The sequence below is a fragment of the Grampus griseus genome (genome assembly GCF_964374135.1).
Source record: "Grampus griseus genome assembly, chromosome: 12".
Taxonomy (NCBI): Eukaryota; Metazoa; Chordata; class Mammalia; order Artiodactyla; family Delphinidae; genus Grampus; species Grampus griseus.
Genome location: NC_139006.1, coordinates 62,759,022 through 62,786,698, shown reverse-complemented (window position 1 = coordinate 62,786,698; position 27,677 = coordinate 62,759,022). Strand labels below are relative to the sequence as shown.

The following is a 27,677-nucleotide window of genomic DNA, read 5'->3' as shown; positions in this document are numbered from 1 at the left end:
ATCTTCCTACATACTTGCCCCTTCCCCAGCTAGTGACTGTGCCTCACTGCCCCCCTATAACTGGTAATCTTCATGCTCCCCCACCCCAACCCCAAGAGCAAAAACTGCCACCATGTCCTGCCTGCCATGGGGTGTCGCTCCAGGACCTTGCTTCCGACATGTAGATCCTCCCCCCATACACACCCCCCATCCATTAAATCATGTCTCTGTTGCTGACTCCGGGCTCTTCCTTTGGTCTTGAACCTGGACAACTACAGCCTTACAGGACTGTGGGGTACAGCCCAACACATGTTATTTTAGTTTAATTTTTAAAAAAACTTTATTTGCCAAAGCCTTCCTTTTTTCCATCTGTAAAATAGGAATTACTTATTAACATCTCATACAGCTCTTAGGAGCATCTAATGCAGCGCTGTCCAATAGAAGTATTGGACAAGACTCACATGCTATTATCAATAACCTCATAGACACAGTCTTTAAAAAGTATATAGAAATAAACAGTAAAAATTAATGTTAGTAATTATTTTATTTACCTAATATATTCAAAATATTTCAACTTGTAATCAACATTTTAAAATTATTGGGAGATTTTACGTTCTTGTTTTCGTCCTTTGTATTTTACATTTACAACACCTCAGTTCGGGCCAGCCACAATTCAAGGGTTCGGTACTTCTGGCTGCTGCATTGGACAGCGCAGCTCTACAGGCCTTGCTCATGTGAGCGTGGGGCGGGTCTTAGTCAGATGGGGGCGGGTCTTAGTCAGATCGGAGCGGAGCTTCTCAGAACGCGTTTTGGGCCTCGTCGGCTGCCGTAAGAAGTGCCGGCCGTGGCGGCGCCACGTTCCCTGTCGCGGAGGGAAGGGGATCGGTTGGGCCTCGGGGCGGTTGGCCATGGCCTTTACGCTGTACTCGCTGCTGCAGGCGGCCCTGCTGTGCGTCAATGCCATCGCCGTGCTGCACGAGGAGCGATTCCTCAAGAACAGTGAGTGGGGCCGCGGGGGCGGGCCGAGGGGGCGGCAGCGAGCTCCGGGGGCGCGGACCCGCGTCGGGCCGCGTGAGTGGACCATTTGGGCCGGGACAGACGGGCGGCCGAGGGCTCGCCTCTTGGGTGGGGAAGCCGAGCCACTTTTGTCTCACCAGTGGAGTGAAGATTGTTCAGTGGGGTGAAGATTGTTCAACAGACGCCCATTGTGTGTCGGACCCTGCGTTTCGGGATGGGGGGAGGCGGGGATGAGCCAGGAAACGCCCCTGCCTGCGTCCAGTTTAGGTTAGGAATTTGGTACCCTTCTCTGTGACCGCTTTTAATTGTCAAAAACCTGGGGTGTGAGTTTTCAGTGAACGAGGGAGGGGCGTGGCTCATTTTGGAGCGTAGGTAGTCAGAAGAATGAACTGATGGAAGGCCATAGGGGTTCCTGGGCTTTGGGGATAAGAGGAAAGGGGACGTGTTGGGGTTATCACGACATACAGTCATCCATGTTCCAAGAAAAGTTTATTCAGCACAGTTTATTGGGTGCCTAGGATGTGCCCGGCTAGAATCTGAGAATACAGAGAAGACAGAAGTTACGCCTACCGGGATCTCACAATCCAGCGACCTCTATGCCACCTGGGCAGACTGCTTTTTTCTGCATGAGGCACAATTACGGCAGGATACTGCGTGATGTGCATCACTTGTCACAGCGTACCAAATATGTCTGTGTAGATCACTGAAACTCAAACCCATGAGCAAGATTTATGGGTTTCATTTTTTCCTTCAGGAGAGATTTATTGAGCACATATTATGTGCCAGCTGAAACTGAGGTTAAAACAGTTGCCCTGCCCTCCTAATGAAAGTTAATCTAAATAAAAACTGAACAAGTACCAATAACAAGTATGCAGAATGTTACCAAACAGAAGTGCTGGGAGATACTAGCTTGTGAATCTTTGAGAGTTTGGAGGAAGTGTGTCTAACCCGAAATCAGATAAGTCAGTAAACATTAACTAGGTGAAGGGTCGGGAGGTGAATGAGTAAGAGCTGGTGTGAAAATTGGTGTGGAAAGTTCGTAAGCAGGGCAGTAACATGACTTGATTTGTGTTATTTGCTGGTTACTGTGTGGAGAACAAACAGATCAGAAGTGTAGAAAAGTGGATGTGGAAAGCACCATTCCAAATAGGGCAAGTAGAGATGGTGGGTATAATATAAGTTGAATGGGTATAATAACAATAATGATACCTAACACTTAACACTTACCATGTGCCAGGATCTGTATCTAGTGCTTTCTACATATTAATTTGTGTAACCCTCACAACAACCCTATGAGACAAATACTGTTTTCATTCCTGCTTTACAGATGGGGACCAGAAACACAAAAGAGTTGGTAGCTTTCCAAAGATCACACAGCTAGAGAGCAGCAGAGTTAGGGTTCAGTTCAGGCAGTCTGACTCACGTTCATCTCTTCACCACTGTGCTATCCAGAAAAGTAGAAGGAATCACATTGTGGGTTGAATTGTATGCCCCTAAAAGATATATTAAAGTCCTAACCCTTGTTTCCTTTTTTGGAAATAACGTCTTTGCAGGTGAAATTAAGTTAAGATGAGGTCACACTGGAAAAGGATAGACCCTACGTGCAATGAGGTGTCCCTATGGGGAGAGAGAGATACAGAGACACACAGACACAGGGGGAAGAAGGCCATGTGACAACAGAGGCAGAGATGAGTGGTGCATCTGCAATCCAGAGAATGCCAAGGATTGCCAGTAACTACCAGAAGCTAGGAGAGAGGCATAGACATTATCCCAAGAGCCCCGAAAAGGAACCAGCTCTGCCAACCGCTTGGTTTTGGACTTCTGGCCTCCAGAACTGTGAAAAAATAAACTTTCATTGTGTTAAGCCACATAGTTTGTGGCACTTTGATATAATAGCCCTAGGAAACTAGTACAAATCAGAAGATATTTTAAACGTAGAAAAGATAGAATTTACTGTTTGGACATTGGGAATGAGGAGAGAGGAAAAAGTCAAAGATCTCTCTTGGTTTTCTGGTTTAAGCAACTGAGTGAAGGGTAGTAGCTTTACTGAGTTGGCACTGGTGGAAAATTGGGGGTGGTGGTGCAGGTAACAAGGTGAAGAGATAAAGAAGTTTCGCACATGCTGAGATTGAGATTTCTGTGAGATACGCCAAGTGGAGATATAGAATAGTCAGTTGGACTTAAGTCCATAGACCAGAAGCAAGAGCCAGAGTGGAGACTGAGATTTGAGTCTGTCAACCACAGATGATAAATTAAGCCATGTGAAGAGATGAAATTGTTCAGGGAAGGAATAGACTACAAAGGAGAATTGTTGACCAGGACAGTCCTAAAATCTCTTCCAGTATTTAATGTTCTGGTAATGATAGAAGAGCTGACAGGAGAAATTGATGAGTGAGCAAAACAGAGAGATAGGGAAATCTAGACAGTGGGATTTCACAGAGGCCAAGGAGTGTTTGAAGCAGGAGAGAGAATACAACAGTGGAATGTTCTGAGAAGCCAAGCAAGATAAGGACTGAAAAGTGTCCTGAGGATTCAGGGTAGTAGAGGTCATTGGTGATTCTGTAAGAGCAGTTACAACAGTGGGTAAAATCCACATTGGAATGGGGTGGAGCGAGTGGAAAGTCATAGAATGGAGACAGCACAATTATCCAAATGTATCACTGAGTTGGAGGAAATGAAATGGTAGGTGGAAGGGGATGCAGATATATGTTTTTTGTTTTTTTGGTTTTTTTTGCGGTACGTGGGCCTCTCACTGTTGTGGCCTCTCCCCCTGCGGAGCACAGGCTCCGGACGTGCAGGCTCAGCGGCCATGGCTCACGGGCCCAGCCGCTCCGCGGCACGTGGGATCCTCCCTGACTGGGGCACGAACCCGTGTCTCCTGCATCGGCAGGCAGACTCTCAACCACTGCGCCACCAGGGAAGCCCCAAAGATATGTTTTATGATTGTTTTGTTTTTTAGGTCTCAGCAGCGACAATGAGAACTGGTCAGGTCTCTTCAATAAGTCAATGCCATGAAATAAGTGGGGAGGAAGTGACCACTGAGGCAAATATACAAAATATAAAAAAGACAAAAAGAGAGAGAGATGTAGGGAGATATTCATATGCAGCATGTGGACCTTGATTGAATTCTAGTTCAAACATATCAACTGTAAAAAATATTTTGGGGGGCTTCCCTGGTGGCGCAGTGGTTGAGAATCTGCCTGCCCCCTGCAGGGCACCCGGGTTCGAGCCCTGGTCTGGGAAGATCCCACATGCCGCGGAGCAACTAGCCCCGTGAGCCACAATTACTGAGCCTGAGTGTCTGGAGCCTGTGCTCCACAACAAGAGAGGCCGAGACAGTGAGAGGCCCGTGCACCGCGATGAAGAGTGGCCCCCACTTGCCCCAACTAGAGAAAGCCCTCGCGTAGAAACGAAGAGCCAACACAGCCATAAATAAATAAATTAATTAATTAAAAAAAAATATTTTGGTAACATTTGAAGAAATTTGAGTATGGAGTAGATACTAGATGATATTAAGGAATCACTGTACATCTTGTTAGTGTGATAAAAATGCATACTGAAATATTTCAGTACCAGTAATTTATTTTTAAAGTAATCAAGCAGAAAGAAAGATGAAGCATGTAGGCAAAAAATCAATAATTATTAAATCTGAGTGATAAGTATGTTTTAAAACTTTCATAATTAAAGGTTAGAAAAGGAATTGCTAAGGGAAAAGATCTAGTAATGTGAGAAAAATAAAAGGTACCGGAGAGAAAAGAGGTAATTGATAACTCAAGGATTCTGAGAAGGTGGATAGGGATGGGTCCAAAGGCACAGATGGAGGAGATGGCATTAAGTGGGAGGTGGGATACTTTCTTCATTGAAAAAGGAGAAAGGATTAGTTGGAGAAGGAGGAGGTTCCCAAATTTGGTGGCAGGAAGTTTTTCTTCATTCCTTATAACAAATAGGCCAGTCACCGTGAGCTAGGTGGAAAAGATGTAGCAGTGAGCATAACACAGTATCTTTGTTCTCATATCTTAGAGTCTAATTATACAGATACTTGAGTCTAAGATAAATGCTTTGAAGGAAGAGAACTGGGTGAGAACCATGGGAATATAACCTCCTGGTTGAATCAGAACAGCATCAGTTCTTAAGGAAATAGCATTTAAAGCTAAGTCCTGGAATAGGAATAGGAATTAGCCTATTTTTAGGTACCTTTAAGGCTTCAAAGTAGAGATATCATGTAGGCATTTGCATATACAGGTCTGGTGCCCAGAAGGGAGGAGGTCTGGGAAGGATTTACACGTGGGGATTTTTGGTGTTGGCTGGTAATTTGAAACCATTGGAATGAAGTCTATTTCTCAGAGGGAGAAGAGGTTCAAGGATTGAGTCCTGAGATTACTCATTCCTGTCAGGGTTCTTGGTTGCAAGCAATAGAAGCTGACTCTGCCTGATTAAACAGAAAGAAATTTACTAAAAGGTTGTTGGACAATAGAACAATGGAGCAGAGTGGAGAATCCAAATACAGACACATATTTATATGGACACTTAATTTATGATAAAGTTAACAGTAGAGTGTGATAGAAAGGATGGTCCTTCAATAAATGATTCTAGGTTAACTGGATATTCAAAAAGAAATAAGTGAATCTTGACCGTCTGTCTCTGGCTAAACACATAAGCCAATTGCAAGAGCATTGTAGATCTAAATGAGAAAGGTAAAACAAAGCTAGAAGGAAACAAACTTTTTCTGAAAGGGCCATATTATAAAAATAGTAGGCTTGGGCTTCCCTGGTGGCGCAGTGGTTGAGAGTCTGCCTGCCATTGCAGGGGACACGGGTTCGTGCCCCGGTCTGGGAAGATCCCACATGGCACGGAGCGGCTGGGCCCGTGAGCCATGGCCACTGAGCCTGCACATCCGGAGCCTGTGCTCCGCAACGGGAGAGGCCACAACAGTGAGAGGCCCGCATACCGAAAAAAAAAAAAAAAAAAAAAAAAAAAGTAGGCTTTTGCAGGCCAGGTGACAGAACTGAGGCTATTAAGCGGGTATCTATATAACCATTTATAAATGTGAGACATCATTCTTTTCTCTCCCAGCTTTGAGATCTAATTGACAAATAACATTGTCTAAGTTTAAGATGTACATGTGATGATTTGATACACGTATATATTGCAAAATGCTTACCACAGTAAGGCTGGTTAGCATATCCTTCACCTCACATAATTATCATTTTGTTGTTAATGTTGTTGTGGTGAGAACATTTAAGATTTACTCTCAGAGCAACTTACAAGTAACAGTGTTGGATCACCATGCTGTACAGTAGATCCCCAGAGCTTATTCATCTAATAACTGAAAATTAGTGCCTTTTGACCAACATCTCCCCATTTCCCCTACCACTCCACTCCTGGCAACCACCATACTACTCTCACTTTCTATGAGTTTGATGGTTTTAGATCCCACGTATAAGTGAGATAAATACGGTACTTGTCTTCCTCTGAGTTATTTCACTTAGCATAATGTCCTCAAGGTCCATCTGTGTTGTCACATATGGCAGGTTTTCCTTGTTTATGGCTGAATAATATTTCATTATATATGTACACAACATTTTCTTTATCCATTCATCTGTCACTGGACACTTAGATTGTTTCCATGTCTTGGATATTGTGAATAGTGCTGAAGTGAACATGGGAGTGCAAATATCTCCTCGAGATAATGACTTCATCTCTTTTGGAAAAGTACCCAGAAATGGGATTGCTGGATCATATAGCAGTTCTATTATATTTTAAATTTTTTGAGGAACCTCCATACTGCTTTCCATAGTGGCTGTACTAATTTACATTCCTGTCAACAGTGCACAAAGGTTCCCTTTTTTCACATCCTTGCCAGCATTTATTGTCTCTTGTCTTTTTGGTAATAGTCATTCTAACAAGTGTGACGTGATATTTCATTGTGGCTTTGATTTACGTTTTTCTGATGAATAGTGATGTTGAGCACCTTTTCGTGTACTGGTTGGCCATTTTTATTTCTTCTTTGGAAAAATACCTAATCAAGTCCTCTGCCCAGTTTTAATCAAATTATTTGGAAATGCAATTATTAATGGAAAACACCTCCACAATGGTAGTGTGAGAACCTCCACTGGACCCTCTTTCCAATAAAACAACTATAACTAGTGAAAATTATTTTAAAAACGAACATTTGAAGTCTCTGGGAACTGTCATAAGAGTGTACAACAAATGAAGAAACTTTTTTTTTCCCCCAAGAAAATCTATTAAAGCTCAGTAAGAGCAGTGAGAATCTCTGGCATTTGGGCCACAACCAGCTCTTCCTTCTCTCCAACACACACACACAAAGCAAATGATAAAGATTACAGTGAAAATTAATGGAATACAGAGTAGAAAAACAATAGAATTAACAAAACTAAAAGCTAGTTCTTTCAGAAGATCAACAGAATCGGCAAACATTTAGCTAGACCAAGAAAAAAGGAAAGGAGACTCAAATTACTAAAATAATGCCTGTGATGACCTTGATTTACTTCATTTCTTTGACTGGCTAACTCTTCAGCCTATCCTTTAAGGCCTACTTCTGGCATTTGCCTTTCCCAGAAACCATCTCTGACCCATTTTGTGGGTAATATACCACTGCAGTTTCTTTTCTGTCTCCTCCAGTAGACTGACAACAAGGGTCCTTTCATCTTTACAATTCATTCCATCAGTCAATGAATGTTTTCTAAATAACTTTATGTTCCCATTGTCATATTCTTGTGATTCTTGACCTGAGAGCTATTATATTTATACACATAGGTTAGCCATCATCTTGGCAGTAGTGCAGAGAACGTGTTGTTTCTTTTAGTGCTCCACAATGATGCTTTATGTACAAGAAAAAAATCATATAGTGGATTTATCTATTTATTTATCTATTTATTTATTTTTGGCTGCGTTGGGTCTTCGTTGCTCTGCATGGGCTTTCTCTAGTTGCGGCGAGCGGGGGCTTCTCATTGCGGTGGCTTCTCTTGTTGTAAAGCATGGGCTCTAGGTGTGGTGTGGGCTTCAGTAGTTGTGGCATGCAGGCTCAGTACTTATGGCTCGCGGGCTTAGTAGTTGTGGCTCACGGGCTCTAGAGCGCAGGCTCAGTAGTCGTGGCACACGGGCTTAGTTGCTCCGCGGCATGTGGGATCTTCCCAGACCAGGGCTCGAACCCGTGTCCCCTGCATTGGCAGGTGGATTTGTAACCACTGCATCACCAGGGAAGTCCCACTCCTTTTTTATGTCCCCTTTTTTTATGGCATCTTGTTCTCTGGGGTTTATAGCTACAGTAGTTGTTCTCTCTCTAAGGATGTTTGTTTTTTTAAAAAATGAACTCCTACTTCTTGCATTGTCTCTTCCTCAAAGTCTTCTTTTCTGGTTTTGTTCTGTCTTTCCACGTTAAGAATTGTTCCCTCTTGACTGTCAGTTCATTCTAAAGAGTAAAGCACTGAGAGGCTCTTAGGAAGCTCTGTGTATGTGGTTGGGATTTGCTCACCAGTGGGCCTCTCTGTAAGTTCGCTGTCTCATTAAAGCCCTGAGTATGTCAGTATCTGAAGTCTTCTTGGGCAGCTGGTCAATTTCCAGAGTAATTTTACAACTTCCTGTCTGCAGAATATAAGTGTTCTTATTTCCAGGCTTATGTGAGACACAAGCAAGGAAAGTGGGCAGGAGTTTGACACTTGGTTTGCAGACTTTAATTCAATCCACCCTCCCTAGATGTCCCCAGGTCCAGAGCTTCCATGCTTCAGTCTCTGCTGAGAGTAAACCTCCTGTCTTCTGAGGGTGTAAGAGAGGGAAATTCTTCCTATCAGTTCAGTTTAGGGAAGGGGATGGGATGGGAGGGGAAGGAGGAGCGGCGCTAACTGCTCTTGTGGAGACTTTTCAATTAGTCCTCCGGTGTCTCAGCTTTGTTGCCCTCACTGGCATTTTGAAGTTTCTTTCAAGTTTCCAGGGTTCTCAGCACGATTCACCTCAGTTTTTTATTGTGTGCTCCCTGGATGTTTAGGTTTCAGCCTTCTCTGTTAAGTCAGTTATTCTTCCCTTTATTTTTTATTTATTTTTGCGGTACACGGGCCTCTCACTGTTGTGGCCTCTCCCATTGCAGAGCACAGGCTCCGGACACGCAGGCCCAGTGGCCATGGCTCACGGGACCAGCCGCTCCGCGGCATGTGGGATCTTCCCGGACCGGGGCACATACCCGCATCCCCTGCATCGGCAGGCGGACTCCCAACCACTGCACCACCAGGGAAGCCCTAATGTCATTTTTAGTAGGGTTTCAGGAGAAAGCTAAGATAAAAGTGTGTATCCATTGATGGGGTTCAGGACGTGCTACCCCCAAATAAGGCACCGTGGCATGTTGAATATCTTAAGCTGAAGGAGTTAGAGAAAACACCAGAATCAGAGAGGTCACTCCGCCCTCCTCCCTCCCTGGCCCTTCTTTCTTGAAAGCAGGAGATAAATCTCCCGTGTGAAAGGTATCCTTCCTGTACCAGGAGGAAAGGAGACACTCTTATTACCAGAGACAGGGAATTTAGGGCCAGGAAGACTGTATAAACAGACATTATTGCATTTCCTACCTATAGCCCAAACCCCTTTGTTTTGTTAATTCTTCACAAATTTGTTCTTTTGTCTAAAAGGTAGAAAAACTTCCTGCTTTGGTCAGTTTTTCAGATCTTCATTTTCTTGTGAAGACTCCCGGGTACATGTAAAAACTTAATAAAATTTGTGTGCTTTTCTCCTGTTAATTTGTCTTTGTCAGTTTAATTTTCAGACATAGCCAGGGACCCTAAGAGGGTCAAGGAAAACTTTCTCCTTCGTTACAGTAACCAATATGTTTAACCAAAACCAGGCTGCTTTCTTATTGTGCAGAGTTGTTAAGTAGGTTTATATGAGTAAGACTAAACTGGTTTGGAAAATGATACACCAGGTGGTGGTGGTCATTTTGTGTTTTATGTCCTTCTAGAGACACTATTATGAAATAGTTTTTACCACATTATAAGTAGTTAAAGGCTGGTACTACACCTTTGAACTTAGATTACAAAAAGAGGACTGCCATGTAGTGGAGAATGCTGATTGAGCTCCCTGGAAGAGTGAGACAGGTATGTGGGAGAAAGAACTTACAGTAGAACTTGTTATATGGTAAAAGTCAGCGTTGGAGAAACAGCGTAAGTGTATTTGCTTGTCGGAGACAGAAGTAGATGCAGAAGTAGGAAGCAAGATGCAGGTGTATCTTCTGAGATTGTTTTTATCTTGGAGAGATGTGTACATTTAATATTGGAGGATTTCTTCCTCCCTCCCACAAAGCTACAATTGAATGATTGGTTACACTTCGTGTGCCTTTAAAATAAAGAAACATGTTTCTTTGGAAGTTTTATCTGCGATTCTAGGATTTACCTTATCTTTCTTTATTCCAAAATTAACTTGGTCTGCTATAAATTCAGTTTAATTCCACAAACATTTACTAAGTACTTGCTCTGGGTGGGGGAGAGGGGAAAGGTAAAGACAGACTAAATTCAGTTCCTGTCTTCCAGGAATTTATAATGTAACTTACAATCAGTAGTTACTATTTGGGGAGCAAAGAGTAAAGGTTTATTATGGCATGGGAGGGAATTAGGAAAGGCCCTGACATTGAAGTCAGATAAACCTAGATTCAGAAGCTGCCTTTAACATGTATAGCAATTAGTGGGTAATTGAGTAACCACTAGTTACTCGGAGGGTTGTAGTATGATACAAGGCTAGCATGTCAATTTAAGGAGTTTCTAACTTCACTCAGTAGGCAATGGGAATCATCACACATTGTGAGCTAGAAAGATCTGACACTTTAAGGGAGAAAGAAGTCGAGAGGAAATTGCAGAGGCATCTGTTGAGAGTCTGGCAAGAGATAGTAGAGGCTGTGGTATTAACCACTGTGATAGAAGTTGTGCTGCGGGAGCTCAAAAAAGAGTGACAGCCCTGTGGATGGGGAAGGCTGTAAGCACAAGTGAGCTAGTCCTTGAAGGGTGAGTGGGAGTGAAAACACATCAGCTCTGCTGTGAACTTGAATTTTACATTAGTTTTATACCACAACATATCTCAGTGTTGATGTGACCAAAAAATTTAAAAAAAACAAGCAACCGTTATTTAACCTTTATTTCAACCAAGTAAAAGTTGATTAAACAAAGTGAAATCTTGTTACCTGATACATGGTTCTTTCATGTATAAAATAAAAACTTGTTCTGTCTTCAAGTTTAAGGGTTAACATGTCAGGAATTAATTAAGCCCTGTAGTTATATGAGAGTAAAAAAATACAGTCATGTGAGATATGAAAAGTGGACCTGAAATGAGGACAAGAGAAGGACGTTGCAGAAATGAGGACATGTAAGCCTCTAGAAGAATGCATAAGGCAATAAAAAAAGAATTAGCAGATAAAGGTAAAGAAATAATGATTTATATTATCAGGAAAATGATAGAAGGTAAAAGACTCATTTACTGAAAATAAGTGGGGTTAGGGTTAGATAATAGGCTAAATTCCTTACCTCAAAATTGAGAAATGAAGAGGAATGATCAAGTTAAAAAGATGTGCCTCTGTTGTCGGGTTAGAGCATGCTATGAAGGCGTAACCAAGCTGCGACCACGTTTACATTAACGTTTCCCCAGGTGAACAGATAGTGAAGCTCAGCTGCAACACTTTTATACTGATAATTACTTCGGGTTTTATGAATTCTGAATTGAGCTAATTATTCAACTTGACAATATGCTTTGGTTTTCAATTCTGACCTGAAAAATATTGTTTGTTAGTTTAGAAAAAGAGAAAGAAAACAATCAGGGTGTCACAACAGTCATCTTTACTGAATACAGTGCCATGGAAGAATTTATTAGACTGGTTTATTTTATAAAATCAAAATCGAAATTAAATGAGTTTGTGCTGCTTATCAAAAGTAAAAAATATACTCAAGTTTTTAAGTCATATAATTTATGTCTAACAAGGCTCAAAATCATCTTTAGAAGGTGACTAATGAGGGAGCAAGGTGAGTGCATAATAAATTTTATCACAGCTAATCATCTTTATATTATGCAGTTGGCTGGGCAACAGACCAGGGAATTGGTGGATTTGGAGAAGAGCCAGGAATTAAATCTCAGCTAATGAACCTTATTCGATCTGTGAGAACTGTGATGAGAGGTAAGAAGAAAAACTAGTGGAACGCTCTTAATTTTGTGGTTTGATTTAAGTAGCAAAACTTCCAAGTGTGAATGCCATTTTTGTAGTGGGAACTTTTTTCTATAATATTTAACTTGGCTTTACTGCTTAAAAGTTACTAGTTTCTTTCCTAGCTTGCCTCTTATTTTTATCTAAGCCACTTGATGCAGATGGAGTGCTCAGTGATGTAATATTTGTATGCTACCTGTATGTCACCTCTCAGAGTTGAAAGACAACGGTGTTCTTACCTTTTAGAAATTCTTTTGCTTCTAAGTAGAGAAGTCATCTGAGTCCTGTAAGACTTTCAAGAGAAAAATACAGGTCCCATTATCTGCTATTTTTATTAGAAAATATTTTAGAGCAACTCAAGAATTCAAAACCTTTTATTTAAAACCATTAAAATTAGGGTCTCTCTCTCTCTCTCTCTGTCTCTGTTAGCTGATTTCATCACAGCTTTGGGTAGAATGATAAGTTTCATTCTTAATTTAGTGATGAAGCAACAGAATCTTCTTTGCACTGTATCTCTACTGTCAGTTGTCACTGGCAGCCATGTGGGTCTACTTCTGCCTGGGTCCAGTATGCTTTTGTGTTCCCAGAGCTGCACCAGCACTATCCACAGATGACTTTATATTGATCTTGTACCAGTGTGACCCTTATCCCCAGTCACACAAGCCCACTTTACAATAAGTTTTGGATTTTATGATCTAATGCATGTTTGAATGTTACTTTGTTATAAGGATTTGCAATGTGATTCTGATGACATACTGTATTTCCATCCTTCCTGGATGCAAGTAAAACTATGTCTTCATTTTTTTCTGATTTTTTTTAGTAATAAAAAACTGTTTTTTTTTTTTTCTTTGCAGTGCCATTGATAATAGTAAACTCAATTGCGATTATATTACTTTTACTATTTGGGTGAAGATCAATGGGGGAAATGGAGACTCAGGAGAAGAGCTGCCAGCAGAAGTTATTACTTCAGTCTTTATTGGAACATACGTATCTTAGCTGGCTGACCTTGGACTTGACAAAAATGTAAACCTGCCAATAAAACCAGAGTCCCTATTTATCTGATTTTTTTAAATGTTGCACTTATAGTTTTATTGCAAAAAGATCAGATCATCAGAGGCCAGATTGAAATACATTTGATTGCTGACTGCTGATAAAAGTTCATGCTATGGTAAAGATTGTTAAAAGGGTGCAGGACTGTCACTTCTGTGTTTTTAGAGGTTTCTTTCTTTGACTTCTCAGGGATGAATTTTTTTTTCAAAGTTCCTTGTGACTTAGCTATGATGTAAGAATGATTATCCTCCTAGATAAAATTTAAAGGATTTTTAAAATATAAAATGTTAGATAGGAAATTTGGATTATTTTATTTTGAACTCTTTGGTTAAATATTTTGTCTGTATACTGTCTCAGCTATGAAAAATTCAAATTCATAGTAACTACTGAAGAGCAATACTCTGATTTCTGGGAGAATTCTAACTTTGTAAGTCGGTTAGTCACATGATGATTGTGTTTTTAAGTTTTAAGTTCTTTTCATGCGTTTGTATTTTATTAATTGGCCTGAATGATGAGACCAGGTCAGTATCTACATATTTCCATAGGTAAAAAAAAATCTGTATAGAAAAGTCTATGCCCTTTTTAACAATGACTTATTTTTTAAAATCAGCATAAATAGCAGCCTGCAGGAGCAATCCTAAACAATCACCACTAAACCATACTACGTAAGAAGACTATTGTGAAGCATTTACCTCCCCAAATTAGCACGTTTCCGTTTCTCGGAGTAGCACATTAAGGGGTGTGATTTGTAATTCTTCATTCTGTCAGTCAGTAGAGCATTCATGGTGGATAAATTGTCTTTTGTTTTTTTATGTCTTAGACCATCCCATATTTGCTTATCCCATAATACTGTTTTATGCAGAAAGATTAAAACAATGTAAATGATTTTTCTGGGAAGTATTAGTTATAATATTTTAAAGGGGGTGGAATGGAATCTTTGTCTATAGGAGAACATTTGTAAATAAAGTTCAATTTCCAAGTCAAACACTTGTTTTTGTACTTCAGTATATAACCTGTCTGTTAATTAATTTCATTTTGTGTGCAACACATATATGTTCTTTGCTGTAAAATCATTGAGCACAGATTTAATGAAAGTCAACATTCACATTCCTTTTTTTTTTTCTTCAATGAATTAACAGAATTGCTGACATATATCAGGAAGACTCGCGAGCAATTTTGATTCTATGACTTAAGTTACTTCTAAAACTTTGGAGCAGGTATTGGATTCCTATTGGCCACGCCTGAGCTGGAGATGGAAGAGCGGAAGATCTCTGAGCAGGGGGGCCTTGCAGCTGAACCAAAGAAATGTACCAGGGATCCTAAGTTGATTACTTGGCTCATGGGAGTAACTAATGTATTTGGCACTTAAAGGCAATGTTCTTTTGGCCTTAGAAGGATCTGATGCACAAGTTCAAGTTTAAGCTGCTGAACAGATTGAAAAGTAGCAGTTAGTTGAGGGCACTCCTGTTTCTCCACAGGCAGTGAGCCATATAGAATTTTAAAAAGAAAGAAAAGAGAGACCTTGGCCTGATACCATTTTCATTAAGACATTACAACACACCTTTATATTCATTAATTGTCGGAATACTGTCCAAGTTCACACTCCAATTGAGAGCAGTCATATTAGGGCAGGAACAGAGTTTTCTGTAGCAAAGTGGTTCTGAGGAAAGTGCAGCATGGACATCAAAATATTTCATCTCTAAAGGACTCTTACACAGTTCTAGCTTTACTGTGCCTGAAGACAGGTCTCTAAGCTTTCACAGGTTAACCCTGGTTTATCCAGAGAAGTTGCAATTCAGTAACGATAGCATCTTGTTTTAGTAGATAGTAACTTAAGTGCCTGCCTGCCTGCCAACATCTTTCCCCTTAGCCATTATCAGGATTAACAATTTGTGATTATTCTGGACTCCAAATATCTGTGGTGTTAATGGTCCTGTGTATTCTGACCCTGTGTCTATATGCCTATGACCTGTGGTGAAGGCTCTTGGCTGTAGTGTGTACATACTCGAATTCATACCCTAGTCCTTAATCAAGTACAGTGGTTTTCAAACTTTGATTGTTAACAGAACTGGATTTTCAAAAGAATAGTAACATAGAAGTGTAATCATCCAATATCTAAAATAGATGGGAGCAGGTCCATATATCAGTTGAAGCGGGAATGGGACCCATAGGCCCACTGCTCAGCCTCCACCTCACTCTTAACAAGCTTCCTAAGGCACTTCCACGAAACCCTAAGCTTTCAAAAACATGGTTATGAAGTATCTTTTTTTAAAAAAATCCTTGCTTTAGGTAGAGTAGGCACGGTGATCTGTGCTCTATAGATATTTGCAATCACTTGTGTGTATATGTGTGTGTACTCATGAAATGACCTGAGACAAAGCAATACATCTGAGTAAAATAGGAGGCAGGATATTGCTAGTATGCTAGCCAGAACCTTTTATCATATGACTTAAATAAACTTCTTAAGACCTCAGTTGTTTTTGGTTCCTTCCTCTGTAAAATTAGTCAATGACTGTTTTAGAACAGAAGTCTGCTCCAGATTATACATATATATATATATATATATATATATATAATTTCCAGGTCACTGACCTTTGATCCTAGATCAAAGAGATGTTCTTCTGAAGTAAAATGTTTTTGGTGAAATAAATTACTGTCTTACTGACAGCTTCAAAGTTATTACCAATAATAAAATTTTGATACCAACCAAAATGGAAATCTTTTTTGCTAAAATTTTCCTTGGCCCCTGATTGGTCATTAGATGTCAGATATAGTGAAAACATCTGTGCAAGGACCTGGGACACAAAGTGGGCAGTGTCCACCGATACTAGTGATCAAGGTAAGTTATGGAATTCTACTCTTTTTGTTTTAGTTCTGATACTGTTTTCTTTACACCTCCGCTCCTCCTCTGGGTTCTTTTATTTATTTATTTACTTATTTATTTATTTATCCTCTGGGTTCTTTAACCCATCTTTTTCTTTCTAAAGTTCTCCTTCTGAGGTCCCATCCCATCTTTACTCATTTTGCCCTTTGGCAGGCAAAGCCATTTGAGTCTTTTGGTAAGGAGGAAGCCATTAGTCATGTTCCATCATTCCACATCACAGTGAATGACACCATACTACCCAATTGCCCAAACCTGGAACCTAATAATTATCTTGATGCCTTCCTCTCCCTTACCCTTAATCTAATTTACCACCAATTTCTCTTACCTCCTAAAGATTTCTTAAATTTGTTTTGTTTGCTTTGTTTCCACACTTTTTAGTTTAAGCATCTCTCTGTGGCCCTGCAATAGATTCTTATCTGGTCTCACACAGAGATTTAGTTACTCACATTTTGGCATCTCTCCCATCTGTTCTCCATATTGCAGCCAGAGTAAACATTTAGAAAAATGCATGTCTTAATATTACCCACCTTGGGTGGTGTTTTAATCTGGTCAAAGACAGCTCCTAATTCTGAAGGGGAAACTAGGATCAGTTTCGGTTTCCTTCAACCAAGTAGGCCCTCAAACAGAAAACTTAGACTTAGTAAACATAAGACGAAAACAACCTCCAGACCCAGTGAGGAGGAAAAGCAAAGGGTCCCTAGTCCAGGGACCAGGAAGTGTTATAGCTTACAACATGGCTGACTGCAGCAGCGGGCAGAGGGGATGTTGGTAAATGAGTCCCCAGTCAAGGGCAGATCAGCAGTTTTGTCAAGGGGTTCCATAGGTGTAAACTAGAGCCTGTATTCTATTATGTCAGACTGCTCCTGAAAGCTTTTCATTTCGTCATTTTCATATAGAGTGCATAGGATGACCGTCTCTGCACTCAAGGGGTTTAATTTATTTGGATCAAAGGGAGACAAGTGGAGACTCCCAACATGAGTGTGGGAAGGGAGCAGTGAGGGAGGTGGTTCTATGTATCCCAAGATATTGCTCCCCTAGGGATAACAGGCAAGACCTGTGGTAGCTGTCCGTCAGGGTAGGAAACTTGACAGCGTAAAGTTTTGGAATAGCTGATGCAAGAAAAGACGGACACTGCTGCCAGTGGTAGTGGTTAATAAAAGACAGCAATAAGTGCCAGATGCTGTTCAAGTAGGAAAGCAGGAAATGACTTCAGAGATTGGGTGTTTCAAGGGAAGTATCAAGGAGATGACTTCTGAGATAGCCCTCCAGAATGGGTGAGACGTGTAAGGGAGAACAAACCTGACTCCATATTGGATCTGTTCCTTTAATCTTTAATCTGTGTGCTCTGTTGTCTGTTCTTAGTTATGGTGACTCTGCACCTTTGTAAAGGAATGTTGCCCATAGCCTGAAATACAGCCCATTCTCAAGGCTCTGCCTCCCAGGCTCATCCTTTAAAGCAGGGGTCCTGGTCCTTGGCCTGTCAGGGAGCGGGCTGCACAGCAGGAGGTGAGCGGTGGGCGAACGAGCGAAGCTTCATGTGCCTCTCCCCATCGCGTGCACCAGTCCCCCGCCACCCTGTCGGTGGAAAAACTGTCTTCCACGAAACTGGGTCCCTGGTGCCAAAAAGGTTGGAGACCAGTGCTTTAAAGGTGTCATACTTTTCATTCCTGTAAAGATAAAAAGTTGCAGAACAGAGGATAACATCTGTCTTCTTGAAGGTTGACAGGAACATGGTGACCTGACTTAAGTGGACAGCTAAAAGAACAAAGGATTATCACATCCCCTCTGGGGTCTGGCTGGCACCAAGAAGTCTGCAGCAACCAGCCACACCACCCTCCTTTCAGTGTAAAATAAGCCTTGAATTACAACTCAGGCGGGTCTTTGGGACACCAGTCTGCCACCTTCTCAGTCTGCTGGCTTTCCAAATAAAGTCACCGTTCCTTGCCCCAATACCTCTTTTTGCCCCGTTGTGAGGACTGGAAAACAGAAGTGGTGGAGTGCGCAAGGGTGGCGGCAAAGAAAAGTAATAATACTCGGTCTGACAACACTGCAGTGGAATGAGAAACTGCTACTGAGCAAAGGCAAAAGTTTTTGTTTTTCCTGCTGCAACCAGGCCCAGTAGGCCCCGCCCTTGAGGGAGCAGGTCTCGATAATAACTTACCGTTCTGTTACACTGTGAGGAAGGAGCAGTACTAGACCCCGTAGTTGGTCTTCGAAACCGGAAAGTAGCCCTGGACGGATGGGGCGGAGACATGTGCGGAGAGGCGGGACTTCCGGCACGGCCCTTGGGCCAGTTTCCGGCGTCCTCAGGCAGCCGCTGCGGCCCCTTTTTCCCCGCCAAGGATACTGCGGAGCGGAGCTTCTCTGTTGGCTTCTCTGCTAGCAGGGCGTTTGCCTTTGCTGAGGACGGCGTGCGGAGCCCGGTGAGGAGCCGCACTGGGACAGGCGAGCGCCCGCCTATCTGGAGGCTACATTTCTTTGTGAGCTGGCTGGGGACACAGCGGTTGGGTTTCTAGGCCACCACCCTCCTGGGGCCCGGACCAACCGGGCGCTCGCTCTGTGAGGATTGCCCACCCCTCGCGGCCTTCGGCGCGGCGCCACCACGCGTGCGCGGCGCGAGGCGAGCCGACACTTCCGCCAGGTCTCGCGTGCGCGGGGCGGATGGTGGCTGTGGGGTGTTAGTCCTTCCCCCTAACGTGCCCCTGAGCTGTATTTCGAAGCCGGCGTCCCTTCGGGTCAGTCTGGCGTTTGCCAGGTGCTGGAACTTGCGATGGTGGAGGCTGTGTGACCAGTCTTGAGGCCCTTTCCCACCCGGGAGAAGGAGGGGATTGCAGTTGAGTTAGTGCTGATAGAGCCTTGTTCGTGGAATCCTTCCAGTTATGGAGGCCGGGATTCATGAGTTTAGCTAATTAAAAACTGTTTATTGAGCGATCAGTAGTAGTACAGGGGGAAAGGCAACAGCCCTTTGACTCACAGGGCTCCACGGATGGAACAGAGTGAGGAGTGTACTAATGGAGCACGCTGGGGGGTCCTGGCCCAGCCTTGGGAGAAAAGGAGTTGGACTCAGGAAAAACAGGAAGTGATATTTGTCTGAGACCCAGGGACTGAAAGAATTGGTCAGGGAAGGGAGGATGTAAGCGACAGGGGTGGTAGAATTCAGGGAGCAAAAAGGTTTCGGACAAAAGTCCAGCGATGAGGGAGGTAACGTATAGGACTGGTGGGCGACTGCAGTGCCATTGAACTTTGGTGCAGGAGTAGACACAAACGAGTTGGAGAGGTAAACCAGGGCTCTGGACACCAGTGTACATTGTTCATATTTTATCCTGGGCGCAGTGGGGAGTGACTGTATAATAACATTTGTTGAGTGAGTGCATGCAGTGTGGTTCCCGACTTTTTCACTGGAAGCATATGGGGAAGAAAAAAGAATTTGTACTCTCCAGGGGGTGAGTATAAATATGTCCAGAGACATATTGAGAAGAGGCCCAGCCTCCCAGGAGAAAATTTATATTGAAATCTGTTTTAAATATTTATGTACGTTCTTAATGATAGGCCACAGTATACCTTATTTTGGTATAAAATGTTTTCCCATATCCTCAGATTATACTAATGCTTTAGGACTGTATCATATTTATCCTGTGATTTTTGTAGCCCTAGACACATCCATCATGTCCCCCCTGCCAGCACACACACACCCACCCCCAATACGCATATATGACCTATAACCCAGCCTTTCTATTTGTGGAACACTGTTCACAATATATGTATTACTTCCTTTAATCTTCCAATCAACCATTAGAGGTGTTATTCTTTCTACTTTAGAAATGAAGAAACTCAGGCTGAGATGTTAAGAAAATTGCCCACGTGCACACAGCTAGTGAGTACAAATCCAGGCATGTACAACTCCTTAGTTCTTGTACTTAACCACTGCACTGTTGCATTTCAAAAAATGGATTTGGAGCTAGAAATAGGGAGAAGAGTCGAAGCAGAGAGGACATTTAGGAAGTTGTTGAAATAGGCTAGATGAGAGATGATGATTTCAAAACTAAGAGTTTTAGTAACAGTGAAGAGAAGTGAGTGGATTCAGGACTGTACAGGAGGTAGCACTGACATGATTTGATTTGGCCCTTGACTGGTTGGGAAGAAGGCTTGGGAGAGTGGTGGGTACATCTACATTGATGGTGCTGCCATTCGCTCAATAAGGATTGCAGGATGAAGAGCAGCTTAGAGGGTAACAAGGACTTGGATTGAGATGCCCCTGGAATATTCAAGGGGAGATGTCCTCTGAAGTATCTTCAAGAGTTCCTTTTGGGAGGAGAGAGAATTTACTTTTCTTCTTTGCATTGAATATGTACCAATATCAATTGTTTATGACTTTCTAAAGTATATCCCACATAGCTTGTTCAAGCCATGCGAGATGGTGGGATGTGGACTCAATATAAACAAACATGGACCAGCTTTGAAGCCTTTTCAGTTTTCTGGGGTGATACTAATAGTTTACAATTACAGTTTATCAAGTACTGACTTGTAGTTCCGGTAACAAGTATTGTAAAGATTTAGACAAGAAAAGAGACCATGGCAGAAGTGGTAGAGGCCTGTAGTGGGGCTAACTGACGAAGTATATTTTGAGGTTTGAGTGGTACACCTCAGTTATGTTCTTATAGGCCTCAATCACTCTCAGATAAGCTCTATAAGAGCATTTTAGAGTTTAAAAGGTGTGTTCTATGGAACTGATGGAAGTGCTTTGGTAACATTAAGTCTATGTGGACCCTTCAATAAAGATTAGAATTATCAATATTTTTATGACCATTTAGTGGTTCTGGTTGGACAGTTTTTTCTTTTTTTGAACAGTACAATTCTTTTGTTGTTTTTCTAGCCTTGTTCATATTTTATTCTTTAATCACCTTTGGAGTTAACTTTTTTCTGGCGGGGCCGCACGGCTTTCGGGATCTTAGTTCCCGGACCAGGGATCGAACCCAGGCCCCAGCAGTGAAAGCACCGAGTCCCAACAACTGGACCGCTAGGGAATTCCGAACGGAGTTAACATTTTTTTATTGAATATTAGGTGCCTCTCATAAAACTTGGGTTTTGAGAGAAGAAATTTTAGGGTTTTCTGTATGTAAAAAGAGAATGCTTTGTCTACATTTTGCATAGCCTTACCTTTTGTGGTGCAATGTATTTTAAATTAAAGAATCCTTTGTCACACATCCAAATAGAGTCGCTAGCAACCGTCTAGTCTTTTGAGTAACAAACTGTTTCCCCTCTCAGGCAGGTAATAGTTGATGCTATTGTTGATGTAATCCTCCATTTCAAGGTCATAGTAAAGATCAGAAATCGAATAACATATGAGGACTGTTATAAAAGAAAAGATTTTGCAGTGGAATCTTGATTAACCAGAGCTCTTAATATCTTTTTTTTTTTTTGCCTCTGCACTCTACCCCCATCCCCCGGCAGATTCATTATAAAAGGCAAACAGAACCAGGGATTTATTTTAAAATCAAAATACTTGATGAGGGTTATACTGATGCATAATGATTGGACTAATTTAGTTTTTTATAAAATTAAATATATGAGAAATGACTGACTAAAACATAACAAGACTAATTTTTATTGTGAAATATGTAATCCACACAAGAGTATGCAAAACATATGTAAGTTTTAAATAATTATAATAAAAAATGCCTGTGCACCTACTGTCTAGGTCAAGAAGACCTTAGAGGCATCCTTGTGCTCCTCCTGGCTTGTATCTCCTCCCCATCGCCTGGAGGAATCACTATCCTCACTCCTGTGTTAATCATTCCCTTTCTTCTCTTTCCAGTTTTATCACCTATGTGTGCTATAATATGGAACCATATGGTATGTAGTCTTTTGTGACTTGATTCTTTCACTCTGTAGAAGAACATTACCTAGGATGATGTAACTGTAGATCATTCATTTCCACTGCCTTTCACATGTTGTGTATGAGTATACCACAATTTACTTGTCCATTCTTCTGCTGATAGACATTTGTATTGTTTCCAGTTCTGGCTTTTACAAACAGTGCTGCTTTGGACATTTTCGTTTGTATTTAATGGTAGAGTATGAAAGACTCTCTCAAGGATATAATACCTGGGAGTGGAACTGCTGGGTTATAGAGCCTAGTGATTCCAAACCAGTTTCCAAAATGATTGTACTGTTTTATTGTCTCACTAGCAGTATAAGGGAGTTGCCTTTTTTTTTTTAACATCTTTATTGGAGTATAATTGCTTTATAATGTTGTATTAGTTTCTGCTGTATAACAAAGTGAATCAGCTATACGTATACATATATCCCCACATCCCCTCCCTCTTGCGTCTCCTTCCCACCCTCCCTATCCCACCCCTCTAGGTTGTCACAAAACAGAGCCCTGATCTCCCTGTGCTATGCGGCTGCTTCCCACTAGCTATCTATTTTATATTTTGTAGTGTATATATGTCCATGCCACTCTCTCACTTCATCCCAGCTTCCCCTTCCCCGTATCCTCAAGTCCATTCTCTACGTCTGTGTCTTTATTCCTGTCCTGTCCCTAGGTTCTTCAGAACCTTTTTTTTTTTTTTTAATTTTTATTTATTTATTTTTGGCTGCATTGGGTCTTCGTTGCTGCATGGGGGCTTTCTCTAGTTGTGGTGAGCGGGGGCTACTCTTCATTGCGGTGCTCGGGCTTCTTATTGCGGTGGCTTCTCATTGCAGAGCACAGGCTCTAGGTGCGCGGGCTCAGTAGTTGTGGCTCGCGGGCTCCAAAGCGCCGGCTCAGTAGTTGTGGTGCACGGGCTTAGTTCCTCCACGGCATGTGGGATCTTCCCGGACCAGGGCTTGAACCCATGTCCCCTGCAGTAGCAGGTGGATTCTTAACCAGTGCGCCACCAGGGAAGCCCCAGAACCATTTTTTCTTTTTTAGATTCCATATATATGTGTTAGCATATGGTATTTATTTTTCTCTTTCTGGCTTACTTCACTCTCTATGACAGACTCTAGGTCCATCCACCTCACTACAAATAACTCAATTTCGTTTCTGTTTATGGCTGAGTAATATTCCATTGTAGATATGTGCCACATCTTCTTTATCTATTCATCTGTTGATGGACACTTAGGCTGCTTCCTGGCTATTGTAAATAGAGCTGCAATGAATATTGTGGTACGTGACTCTTTCTGAATTATGGTTTTCTCAGGGTATATGCCCAGGAGTGGGATTGCTGGGTCATATGGCAGTTCTATTTTTAGTTTTTTAAGGAACCTCCATACTGTTCTCCATAGTGGCTGCATCAATTTACATTCCCACCAGCAGTGCAAGAGGATTCCCTTTTCTGCACACCCTCTCCAGCATTTATTGTTTGTAGATTTTTTGATGATGGCCATTCTGACCGGTGTGAGGTGATACCTCATTGTAGTTTTGATTTGCATTTCTCTAATGATTAATGATGTTGAGCAATCTTTCATGTGTTTGTTGGCAATCTGTGTATCTTCTTTGGAGAAATGTCTATTTAGGTCTTCTGCCCATTTTTGGATTGAGTTGTTTGTTTTTTTGATATTGAGCTGCATGAGCTGCTCATATATTTTGGAGATTAATCCTTTGTCAGTTGCTTCATTTGCAAAAATATTCTCCCATTCTGAGGGTTGTCTTTTCGTCTTGTTTATGGTTTCCTTTGCTGTGCAGAAGCTTTTAAGTTTCATTAGGTCCAATTTGTTTGTTTTTATTTCCATTTCTCTAGGAGGTGGATCAAAAAGGATCTTACTGTGATTGATGCCATGGAGTGTTCTGCCTATGTTTTCCTCTAAGAGTTTTATAGTGTCTGGCCTTACATTTAGGTCTCTAATCCATTTTGAGTTTATTTTTGTGTATGGTGTTAGGGAATGTTCTAATTTCATTCTTTTCCATGTAGCTGTCAAGCTTTCCCAGCACCACTTATTCAAGAGGCTAGGGAGTTGCTTTTGAAAACCTTTGATATTTTCTGACTTTTAAATTTTGCCAGTCTTTTTTGTTGTAGTGATCTCATTCTGCTTTATATTTGCATATCCTTGATTACCAGTGAGTTTTGAACATCTTCATTTGTTTATGTGCTCTTTTGTAAAGGATATGTTGATGGTTATTCATTTGTTTCAGATTTGTTCCTTTTTAAAGGATATATTGAGCTCCTGTGCCATTTTTCTATTAGGTTGTTTGTCTTTTTCTTAATATTTACAGTTTATATTTCCTGGATTCTGATCCTTTCTCACATGTGTTGCAAATTTGTTTTTCACTCTGTATATTTCTACTCTTTCTCTCTTTACAGTACTTTTGAAATATCTGTCTTTTCCTTTATTCCTTTATGCTTTTTATATCATAAGAAAGCCATTCCTACCCTCAAATCATGAAGATACTCTCCTATCTAAAAGTTTTGCCTTAAACATATGGTTGTTTAATCTTCCTGGGGAAAAAATGTGTATGAGGTATGATATGGGAATCCCATTCCATTTTTTTCTCCTATGGATAGTCAGTTGTTCTAACACCATTTTTCTTTCTTCACTGATCTCAAACACTATGTCTGTCATATATCAAGTTTCCACACACTGGTTGGGGTAGGGGGTGGGGGGGTCCTTTTTTGGGTTCCCTATTCTGTTCCATTGACTTTGTCTCTTGTGCTAATACCGTAACATCTTAGTTAATTACAAGACCTGATTAATTGTCTGGATATTAGGGAAAGCAAGGCTCCCATTTTCTTTCTCTTCAATCTTGGCTGAAGTGTCTTGGCTATTTGCACTGGTGTGTAAGTTTTAGAATCAGCTTATCAAGTTCCACAAAACCCTTTTTGGGATATTGATTGGAATTGCTTTGAATCTGTTGATCATTAAAAGGGAAAACTGATATCTTTGTAGTATTGGGTCCATTAATAGATCTATCTATATATTTGTCTTCTATGTGTCTTTCATTATAGTTTTATAATTTTGCCATAAAAGTGTTGACTTCTTTTGTTAGACTTTCCTGGTAACTGTATGCTACTATAAGTGATATCTTTTTTAAAATTAGTTTTCTAATTATTTGTTTGTGACATAGTGATTTTTTTAAATGCTGTACTTTTTTACTTTGTTAATCTGTTTTAGATTCTTGAATTTTTTGTATATACAGTCAAATCATCTATGAATAACGATAGTTTTGTGTCTTCTTTCCAATCCTTATACCTTCTTTTTCTTGCCTTACTGCACTAGCTAAGATATCATTTGCAATGTTAAATAGAAGTGGTGAAAGTAACATCCTTGTGTTATTCCCTATCTCAGTGCTTTCAGTATATTACTGAAAAGTGATATCATAGTATAAAGTATAAGTTACACACTGATAAATATCAGTATATTACTGATAAATCTAATGTTGGCTATATATAGGCTTTTTGTAGATACTCTTTTATCAGCTTAAAGAAGTTCCATGGCTCAATATAGTAATGATCTCAGTCTCCCAATATTGCTCTATAAATTCAGTGCGGTTCTAGTCAGAATCCCAGAAGGGGGGTTTTGGTGTTTGTTTTGATGGAAAATAACAATCATCAGCATGGATGAATCTCAGAAATACAATGTTGAGCAGAACATGAAAGTTGCAAGATTATGACTTCATTCTTATAAAGTTAAAAGACATTAAAGCTGTGTGACAGGTAAAAATATAAAGAAAAGCAAGAAAATGATTATCACAGAGTTCATTATGTTAATTACTTCTGGGAGGTGGGACAGGAATGTAATTGAAGGGGCTCATATAGGACCCTCAGCAGTATTGGCAGTGTTCTAATCTTAAACTAGGGACTGGCTAAACACACAAGTTTCATTTTTTATATTACTATTATTATCAGGTATGAAAACGTCTTTCTTTTGCCTTCAACCCATTTTTAAGAGAAATCTTTATAAAATTTGTTTTCCTCCAAGAGTTGAAAATTTGTAAAAATATTGCGATGAAAACCATATACCTTTCACCAAAATTCACTAATTGTTAATATTTTGCTATATTTGTTTTATGTTTCTCTCATGCATTGCACTTATTTGTCATGTCTTTTCACATTCCTTTAATTTAAAACAGTTCCCCAGCCCCTTCTTTGTCTTTTATGACATTGATATTTTTGAAAAGTTCAAGCTAGTTGTTTTATACAATTTGGAATTGTCTCATGTTTCCCTCATGATTGATTTGTGTTAAACATTTTTGGCAGAAATTCTACAAAGGCAGGACGACTACAGTGGTCTTCTCAGGAAGCACATAATGTCAGTTTCTCACATTATTAATGGTGTTACTTTGATCATTTGGTTAAGGGGGTACCTGGCTGTTTTCTCCACTGTAAGAGTATCTTTTCTCCTTTGTAGTTAGTGGAGAATCTTAATTTGTGGGTGATTATTTGAGCCTGAGTGATTAAACAGTTGACCCTTGAATAGTGTGGGTTTGAACTGCATGGGTCCACTTATACTTGGATATTTTTCAGTAGTAGATACTATGGTGCTACACAGTCGCTGGTTGGTTGAATCCAAGGATGCAGATGAACCCTGGATGTGGAGTGTGGACTCTAAGTTATGCATGAATTAACCCCTGCATTGTTCAAGGGTCAACTGTACTGTTCCCCAACAATTTTTCATCAAATGGTTTTATCATGTGTTATGCATTTCTGTTATTTTTTCTTTTTGGTGCCCCAGATTTGGCTAGTTGGAACCCCTGGTTCACGTGTCCTTTTGTCCACCTGTGATCTGGTAAAACAATATGTTGGCTCACCTTGTATTTTGGCTGACCCAGTCCAGGTTTTGTTTAGTGCACTTTAGCTGCGCTCATAGCTATTGGAGTCTTGTTGCTTCTTGTTCGTTTTGGTGGGTGGTGCTAAGAAATATATGTGTATTTAAATTGCAAATTCATAATGACACCTCTGATTCCAAACCAACACAGCGTTCTTCCTGTCCTCCCATTCCATGTTTATAGCTCTTTTCTTCCATTTAAGAACCCTAATTTTTTTAAACATCAGCAATATATTTATACTGATTTGCTCAGTCCTATAACATGCACAGAATTATTTTGGAACTCATACCATTACCAACAACAAACCTACTAAGTAAAGTTCAAGATTTCCTTGCACTTCTTTTGTCCTTTGCATATATCCTATGGCAGGGCTAGAGTCAGCACTCTGCAGAAGTTGTCTTAGATTAGTTTGTGTTTGTATTCCATTTTAGGGCTGGTTTTGTTTAAGTTTGAATATATAAACCATTAACATGGTTCAAAGTCAAAACTAAGCTTGGGCAAGTTAGTAACTTCTCAGTGTCTCAATTTCCTCCTATGTAGGATTGCTGAGAAGTTTCAATGATGTAATAAAGACTACAGAGTGTTTAGCACAGTGCAGAACACCTACAGCATCCAATAAATGTGAGCTGTTCTTATTTCCCTTCTTTCTTTATGAATTCCTCCCAGTCGCTTCTCTTGCTTTTTACTTTTCCTGGTCTGTGACCCCAGGCTATGCATGGGGTGGGGTAGGTGGGCAGGTGGAGGGAGGTACTTGTTACACAGTGATGAGTGGGAAGGAAGAGGGCACATCCTTTATGTTCCTACTATGTGCTTAT

The 27,677-nt window shown here is 40.8% G+C and overlaps 2 protein-coding genes across 4 annotated transcripts in view; both read left to right on the top strand.

Annotated features, from left to right (window-relative positions):
• The first annotated feature begins 781 nt into the window (after nt 1–781).
• On the top strand, nt 782–14,216 carry IER3IP1 (immediate early response 3 interacting protein 1). Its single transcript, XM_082667820.1, has 3 exons — nt 782–978; nt 12,053–12,154; nt 13,036–14,216. The coding sequence occupies exons 1-3, from the start codon at nt 888–890 to the stop codon at nt 13,089–13,091; spliced, it is 249 nt and encodes an 82-aa protein (XP_082523946.1). The 5' UTR covers nt 782–887; the 3' UTR covers nt 13,092–14,216.
• Nucleotides 14,217–18,411: 4,195 nt separating this feature from the next.
• Nucleotides 18,412–27,677, top strand: part of HDHD2 (haloacid dehalogenase like hydrolase domain containing 2) — a 40,411-nt gene continuing 31,145 nt past the window's right edge. The window contains exons 1-2 of one of the 3 annotated variants that reach the window (XM_082667301.1): nt 18,425–18,538; nt 21,931–21,968. The gene's annotated coding sequence lies outside the window, so the exon portion shown is untranslated. Of the gene's footprint in view, nt 18,596–21,930; nt 21,969–27,677 lie in introns of all 3 variants that reach the window. The other 2 variants (XM_082667299.1, XM_082667300.1) reach the window with 2 other exon arrangements.

Excerpts from the sequence above, each read along its gene's own strand:
- IER3IP1 (XM_082667820.1), top strand. The coding sequence starts at position 888 with ATGGCCTTTACGCTGTACTCGCTGCTGCAGGCGGCCCTGCTGTGCGTC. Across the intron at positions 979-12,052 it reads GGAGCGATTCCTCAAGAACA|TTGGCTGGGCAACAGACCAG; the intron begins GTGAGTGGGGCC and ends TATATTATGCAG. Across the intron at positions 12,155-13,035 it reads TGTGAGAACTGTGATGAGAG|TGCCATTGATAATAGTAAAC; the intron begins GTAAGAAGAAAA and ends TTTTCTTTGCAG.